Here is an 8567-nt window from a genome sequence, read left to right as displayed (position 1 = left end):
TTTTTCTATGCAATTGGTACTAACTTAGTATGCAGCTGGGGATGATCCCGAGATAGTACCGTACTAGCTAGTAGTACGCCACTTAGTACGCAGCTCCGTACTAACTCTGCAAGTTCGTTGCAATTGACCCAACATGTCTATGAAGGTATAAGTTTATGCAATCAGCTGTTAAGACGATGTTTATATTTTAAAGCGGGACCCAAATAAACACCAAACACACATGGTTAAAAACTTAAGTACAAATTAATATGTATTGTTGTTGACTACACTGTAACTTAATATCAATGTCATCTTTGTTACTATTCCCATGTTTTCCATTTTAAATATCACCCATGAAGCACTAAAACGAAACGTACTGGAAAGCCAGTCAAAGTTTACCTGCTTCCAAAATTTAAATCCCTAGAACGCTGGGTAAAATCATCATCGTCCATCCGCTCTTGTTTTGGAGTTCCAAAACATCGGGATGAAGTTGGTCGGCCAGCACAGTATTGGTTTTTGCTACTGTAGTGGAAGGAGTTGTGACTTGAAACCAAAATACAACCCTGGTAAGTTTAGCACCTGTATTAAATTAAGAAACATATCAGTTGGATACTCAGTGGATCATCTGGTGTCGATGTTCATTTGATTATATATATAAAAATAATTTACTATTGTAAATGTAATCGTGGTTAGGCTACATTTCTAACTGAGACAAACACCACGCACAACATACACGTGGGTACACACAAGCTGGGAATTAATGGTGAAATGACTTAAGAAAACGTGTGGTATACTATTGTTTTTGTGATTTGAATATAGACAGTTATCAGTATTTTAAAAGTTATACTATATGCCTGCTCCACACAATGTTTGGGGTCTGAGTGTCTGCAAAAAGGAGGACGTTTCAAGATTATATAGCACTTGACTTATGTGTGGCTTGCCATTTCGTTAAACTCGCACAGTCTGCATTAATAATATATTCAGTCTTTTCATTTTCATTTAAGTAGGAGACTAGAAATCCCAAGTAGAAGGTATGGGGGTCCTCCCCCAGCAGGGGTGCAACACCCCCCACCGAAAACGAATTGTGCTGGGCCTAAATACGTGCCTTAACAGGGACCCAAAATTCAAAATATGTGTAACTTGTTGTTATTATTATTATTATTATTATTATTATTATTATTATTATTATTATTTTAGATTTAAAGAGCAAGTAAAAGTTACTTATACCTGTATATGTCTACGAAAAGTAATTACAAAATAATGTATTTGTATAAGAATTTAAAAACCACAAGCTTGTCTTAGCACACAGTCATTTTCAAACTAAGTAAAGTCCACATATTTAAGCAAACTGTTTGGTTTTGCAATAATTTATTACACAGAAAAAAGTGGTGAAAGACAGAACCAGACACCAATGAAAGAGAAATGATATTTCAGGCACAAAAACAATGTCACATTATATAGATACCATAATACCAAGTGAGCCAGAAGAGAGAAATGTGAAGCAATTTCTAAATTCAAGACGATAAGAAGCAGTTAATTGGTAGTAAATTTGAATACATAAAAGGTAAGCTATAAGCTGTGTTTTTGTTTTCTATTTTTTTCATGTATTCCATTTTTTTTGGCATTTTATACAAAAGACCAATTTTAAGTTTCTAAAAATATTAATGGAACCAGCCAGTCCTACATTTATTTATAGTCTTCCAAGATTCTGGGTATATATACTTTCCCATGGCACCGTTTCTCATTAACTACCGAGTCCGAGAATGCGCCAGTGCATAAATAAATAATACATTTTAAAGATGCGCTTGGGTGAACTGTGATTTCGAACTCTAATTTTACAGTTTTCAGAAGTTCGTTTCTGTTGCATTTTCTGTAAACTTTAATGTGATTTCTACAGTAAGTTGTATTTTTTTCTTAAGTTTTTTATTTTTTCAATTCTGTTAACTCTTCCTTGATTTAAAATAAATACAAACAATAAATAATGTATTAGCATTTACTTGAACATTTATTTGAATGTATTAGCATTTACTTGAAAGCAAAAGCCAAGTACATAAATATCAAGTAATAGGTATATGAAATAGAAAAACATTGAAATTACTATCAAATGGAAAAGAGTAATGTTGAAATGGAAAATCACTTTGGTCTACAAATTACATTTATAAACACAAATGGTTTTGAATATTTCTTATTCATTTCTTATAGCACAAACCGACATACCACTTCCTTAGGAGATTAGCATGAGCTACTATAGGAAATCTGAAGCAGCTTCCCTTTTTGGCTGGTGCTTGGAGTCTGATATAAAACACTGCAATACACGGCTAACTAGTTTAATTTGTATTAAAGTATGGCTGCTTACTGTAGAAATCACATTAATGTTTATGTAGCACCCTGGAAAAGGGTAACATTTATTAACATAGATTGTATACACTCTTTTAAGACTTTCAATGTAATACTGTTGTAGCTCAGTTTTACCAAAACGTGTTGCCACGAGAGGCACTCAGATCGATGAGCCAACTATACAGCTGGTGAGTGCATAGGAGTCAAAAGTATAAAAGTGAAAGCAAACGCAGAGTTAACCCATTCATTAATGCCTACATTTTTTATACTGTGTATCTATGTTTGTACCATTCCTTTTAGCACCCTAAAGGCCTGGGCTGGTTTGTACCAGCTATGCCTAGGTTTGTCCGTAAGTTCACATGTAAAGCCTTCACTAAGGGCTTAGTAGTTACTAGTTAGTTGATAACAAAGCGCTGTCCCTTTTTTGGTTGCATCACACATACTTAAACCAGAACTTAGCTAGTTTGTTACTAAGAGCAGAGACTCCAAGTCGATCACGTGTTCCCTTTACAGTAACCAATCAGCACTGAGGATGAGTGCAGATGCTGCTGATTAAAACAACTCCAACATAATAAACTTGAACGTACAACCGACTAGTCATAGTGCCTTGCTTTAAACTGTTATTATTAGCAGTATAGGCGACCGATTACAGGTAACGGTAATACACATTATTTAGTTGGGTATTGTATCGATCTCGGTTAATACAGGCAGGCGCATCACACAGGACGAGACAATCCACACACAGGCGGAGGGCGGGCGCAAACACGGGACCCACCGCACTAAAGCATAGCACCGATACTGCTGTACAAAAGAGACGGCTCTTTTGCAAGGTGCGTATATCAAGCTTATGTCCCAGAGTGTGATTACTTCACCGACCAGCCCTGCTACCTTCCCCCGTGCACACTACACTCTCCCCTGCCAGCCTCAAGTCTGCCCCGGACTTGCTCACCAGGCTACAGTCCAACGAGTGCGTGCCAGGGTACCTGCGTCCACTTCTGACACCAGTGTAGCGAACCTCAGTCAACACAGGCAGGCGCATCAAATAAAGGAAATGTAGACATATGCACTTAAGTTTTTTCATATATTATCATAATAAAACCAAACTGTTTCGCATTTTAAAACATACAGCAGCCCTGCTCAACTTCCCATGACTTTGTACAATAAACTGGAGTCAAACATCTGGTGTTTTGGAAGATTAAAAAAAAAAAAAATGTTATTGCTCTGACAACAGGTCAAACGTAATAGGTTAATCAATCATATAACTTAATACAATACATAAGCTAAAGTACATTACTAATGTATTTAAGTTAAATTAATACAAAAACGACTTTCACTTTCCTGTTCCAATCAAATGCTGCACAATTCCCAGCTAAATCTTACAACATTAAAGCAATTTCCAATACTATTTATCCTAAAATATGTAAAACTGTACTATTCCAGAATAGGTTGTGAAGGCTTTACTTTGCTCCACTGAATTAACTCTAAAGCATAGGATGTCAAACTTAAAATTATACATTTTTCACGTGTATTTCAGGCAGAAACAGTAGATAAGTAGACATCGCCTTTTTTAATTTCATTTATTTTTTTTATCCCTGCCATTGTAGTTTCTTCACAATAAACAAAGTGGCAAATGACGCATTTTCATAAAGTAATAGCATGACTGGGGTTTGCTTTTTTTAAAGCTGTGCATTGCAAGTGAAAACTGGCAAATTTAACTTAACTAAACTCTTCAAAAAATATATGTGGAAAAGGGGGCGTTGTACAAAGAAAAAAAAACACAATTTTGGTTTTCGTTTATTACCTCCTCATAACAGAAAATAGGATCAAAACAAAACGTTGATCACTATACGTAGCATTTACCTTGCTAGTTTGGCCAGTGTCTGGAAAGTGTGAAGCACTTTCGAGTGATGTGCATTACCTGCAGCTGTATCCCTCGATTCTGACTCGCTTGCCAAATCTGAAGCATCACTTTTGTTGTTGTTGGTTTTTATATTAATCTCGCTCATCACTTGCCATTTTAGATACAGGAGTGGATTTTTGGCTTCGAATTAATGTGCAGCAATGTTTGTAAGAATATTCAGATAGTTTCACCGCACTGAAGAAAATATTACTACCGCTGTTTTCATATTGCACGAAGCCTTCTCTCATTGCTCAACCAATGAGGCACTAAAACTAAGCAAATGGGCGGAGATTTGTGACGCATGCCAAAATGATAGCTCGTCAGAATTAAAGCTTGGCCAATCAGCTGACTTGTTCCTGTATTAGGCTGCCAAAAAAACACTTGTTGGGGGAAGCAAATACCCTGCAGATTACGGCGATTTTATAATCTTGCGTATCAGCAATTTCAGTTTTTGTAATGGACAGCTGACGCTTGACGGGTCAAAAGAAAGGCTCTCGTGGGCCGGCTATTGAAGAACCCTGCTATATAAATTCCCTTTTTAAGAAGTCTGTCAAATGGAAATTTATGTTCAAACTTATGTACAGTACGAATCTCTTCTTCCTCTGCCTCCACTGTCTACTGTGCATCAAAGAAAAAAAAAGGGAAGCTACTTGGTCACTTTGCTCCTTGTATACATTTAATTGTTTTGGAGCTCTGACTTAAAATGAAATATTTAACTGTCCTTTTATATGTCTGCTGGTCTCGGAAGATAACTAAACAGTTAACTGATACCCATCTGCTCTAAAGAGTTGGATCCATTCATGGTTTTACTGTGAGTTTAATGAGCTTGTTTCCTATACACCGGGGCTAATCAAGCTCGTAGTAAAACCTGGAATGAGTCTTATTTCCATTCCGGTGTCATGTAAATTAAGTGTATAAATTATTATGTAGGGATTTGTGTCCATTCGTCTACTCTTCCTGTAGGGAAGTTTGGGTTGGAAATCCACAGAGATAGCCAACAGAGTCATAACTTTTGAGACTATTCCTGAAATATCTGATACATGTAAACTTCAGTACAGAACAAACTTTTACAGAATACATATTGGGGATTCCTGTTTCATAACAAATTAATCAGAAGTGTGTGTATCAGAAGGGTAGTCTTTATAAAAGCTCACTTAAACTGGTATATTTCTAATTGTATTAACTTGCTTGTTATTGTACTATTGGTGTTCCTACTACTGCAGGTGCTAAACATGTAAGGGTCTCAATATTCCTTCAACCAAATTTCTTCCTATCTTGACGCAGTTATTTCACTATGTTTACATTTCTAATATCAGTTCAACTTGTTGCTCTCTGGCACAGGACTCATTCCAGAGGGGGTTACTGAAAATGTTTACTGGCTGTTAGATTCTGATTGGCACAGTCTTTTGTTCTCGTGTTTCATCTTTCTGAATGTAACAATGCAAAGTTTAATTTGATAATGCTTCTCTCTCAGACAGAACTCATACGGCTGGGAGTTGTAGAGAATGTTTGCTGGATATGAGGCACTGGAAGAGTATGAAGATGAGCTCTACCGGGAGGCAGAGAACTCCAGTGAGTCGGGGCCAGACAGTGAGGTGGAGTTCCAGCTGTACAGCCAAGTACACTATTCCATGAAGCTGGATGAGCCAGGATCAGGCGATAGAGAAAAAGAGAGAAATCAGCCCTCTGCTGCAACATTGCTGGAGAAAAGGAATGATATCATTGTCATCTCCGATAGTGAACCCATCCTTATTTCAGATGCTGCGGAGGTCGTCATAGTATCGGATGAGACTGATCTAGACAGTGTCTGCAATATCAAAGGAAAGCAAGGGCCAATTTCCAAGACTGCCAAGAGGAGGTTGTTGGATGGGCAGACTCTGCTGGAGTCCAACAGTTGCACTGAGAGGACACCCAGCTCCAAACCCTTAAGGCTGAGAGATGCCATCACCATGAGCACAGGCCTCAATAGTTTTCGAGAGAGTGTGGCAGTGGAGAAAAGCAAGAAATACCAGGATGGGGAAACGTCAGACAGCGATGATTCGGACCACGTGGAGAGCTGGATGATTCTAGGCAGGGCCAATCAGGATGGTGACAACACCATCCTGCTCAATCTGGACGGGAGTAGCGCGTCAGAAAACGAAGCAGGTAATGGCTCTTCTTTTTGATTTCTTGTAAACAGTTTTTCACCTCTGAAGATTAATAGGCTAATTAGTAACAGGAAAACAATTAGTTTCTTACGAGTAAGGCTGTAAATCTATGTTTTAATGTTTAATTTTAAACTATATACATATAGTTTCAACACTATTTTATTGACTTCATAATAGTATTTATATAAATACTACTATCCTTGCTTTATATATATATGATATAAAATTATACATACATACATATACAGGAAGTGGACAAAAAAATGGAAACACCTGTGTAAATGAGGGACACCAAGTATATTGAAAGCAAGGGCTTTCACACAGGTGTGGCTCATGCGTTAATTAAGCAAATAACATCCCAGCATGCTTAGGGTCATGTATAAAAATGCTGGACAGGCCTGGCTGCCTATAATTATGGCTAGCATGGCTGCAAGAGGAGACCTCAGTGACTTTGAAAGACAGTGATTGTTGGGGCGCGTTTGGCAGGAGCTTCAGTGAGTAAGACAGCTCAACTTGCTGATGTTTCACGAGCAACGGTGTCTAAGGTGATGTCGGCATGGAAATCCGAGGGAAAGACATCATCAGCAAAGGGCAACAGTGGGCGGAAGCGCATACTACAGGATTGTGATATCCATGCATTAATTCGAAGTGCAAGGCAAAACAGGCGAGCAACTGTAGATCAATTGACTGCAAATTTCAACCTGGGGCGCGAGCAGCCAGTTTCATCAAAAACAGTCCGCCGAGAACTCCACAGAGCGGGATACCATAGTGGCCCAACACCCTATTAAGTGACTTTACATTGGTGTTTCCATTTTTTTATCCACTACCTGTGGACTCGAATCACAAGTCAGAATCCGAGTCACAAGTCCTTGACTTTGAGTCTCGAGTCTTGAAACAAACTTAAATCATCCAGTGGTAGTAGTGGGGGAACAGTTTACCTAACAAACGTTGTCCGATATCCCTCAGAAAAAATGCACAAACACAAAATAAAAATAAGATACAATATAATATTCTATTTGCATACCTTTTTCAACTTGTCTGTCACTATCTTATTTTCTTTTGGAATTGAAATACTGTTTGAATGTACCTGAAGTTTATAGATAAGCCAAGTTGTGGATGTTTTTTCATTTTGATAGAGCTGGTCTAGTGTTAGAAAGTGGTACATCGTCAGAATGTGGTATGCGTACCACAACCTGACTCATGTAATGGCAGAAAGTGGTACAATGTCATATTTTGGTACATGTGCAATCAACTGCGATCTGATGGGTGTTTTCCTATTGTCTAAAGAGGTACATTTACCATTAATTATGCATATTTTTTTTGCAAACAAACTGGCAACAGATAATTTCTCTAAAAAGAAAAAACAATTCACAAAGTCCACCGCAAAGTTGCAAAGTTGCAAAAATAAATTCCTGGATGGGACAAATAACATAACAAACGTATTGCATATATGGCTTTTATTAAAGAATGCCAGATGCCCGTGGGTAACCGAGTTTTGGGACTGTTTCTAATTGATGTCCACATCTGTATAACTTGGCAAAGCTTTGCCTTACACGTCCAACCAATTCAGTGGATGCAGACGTGCAGCCTCAATGTACGGACAAATCCACACCAGACAGAATGTCGGCAGCAACTGTTGGGAGCTGTTGCATGCTTGCCTTTTAACAAATGACAGCACTATTTTAGTAAGGAAGCAAGTATCACTATTTTTAGGCTTTTATAGTGCTCTGAAATATTAGGTGTATTTAATGTTTAACCCTTTGCGGTCCATTGTCGGACTGGGTCCGACATTGCAGTTATTCCTCACAGGTCCTTTGTCGGACTGGGTCCGACATCATTATAGCAACGCAATAAACGGGTGTCTAGTTGTTTTTTCGCCGGAAAAAGCCGAGAAAACCATTCAATTGCCGAGTGGGAGCGACAGGAGCCGAGACAAGTCGGGGGGGGGGGGGGGGGGGGGGGGAAAGAAAAAAAAAAGGCGTATCTCATGAATACTCATACATGGTATCAGGTATCAGATAACGGGGGCGGTCTGAAGTAAACAAGTTGGCTGACTGAATCAGCGCACAAAAAACACGGACATTTGCAGAGCTTTTTTGAGATGTTATAGTAATAAAATAATGACTTGGATCGCATTATTGAGGAGTTTGGTGATAAAACGAGTGATCCGGAGATGATCGATCGGTATGTACGACTATTATTAT

General features: G+C 38.3%; 1 protein-coding gene across 1 annotated transcript; it reads left to right on the top strand.

Annotated features, from left to right (window-relative positions):
• Positions 1-415: 415 nt before the first annotated feature.
• On the top strand, positions 416-6361 carry LOC131734343 (zinc finger CCHC domain-containing protein 7-like; the record flags this gene model as incomplete). The annotated part of the gene is made up of 2 exons (XM_059021322.1): positions 416-545; positions 5691-6361. A coding segment is annotated over exon 2 (640 nt), but the record flags the coding sequence as incomplete, so codon positions are not given.
• Between the last annotated feature and the right edge of the window lie 2206 nt (positions 6362-8567).

This window comes from Acipenser ruthenus, unplaced genomic scaffold (assembly GCF_902713425.1).
Source record: "Acipenser ruthenus unplaced genomic scaffold, fAciRut3.2 maternal haplotype, whole genome shotgun sequence".
NCBI lineage: Eukaryota > Metazoa > Chordata > Actinopteri > Acipenseriformes > Acipenseridae > Acipenser > Acipenser ruthenus.
This window is presented reverse-complemented; position numbering and strand designations above follow the sequence as displayed.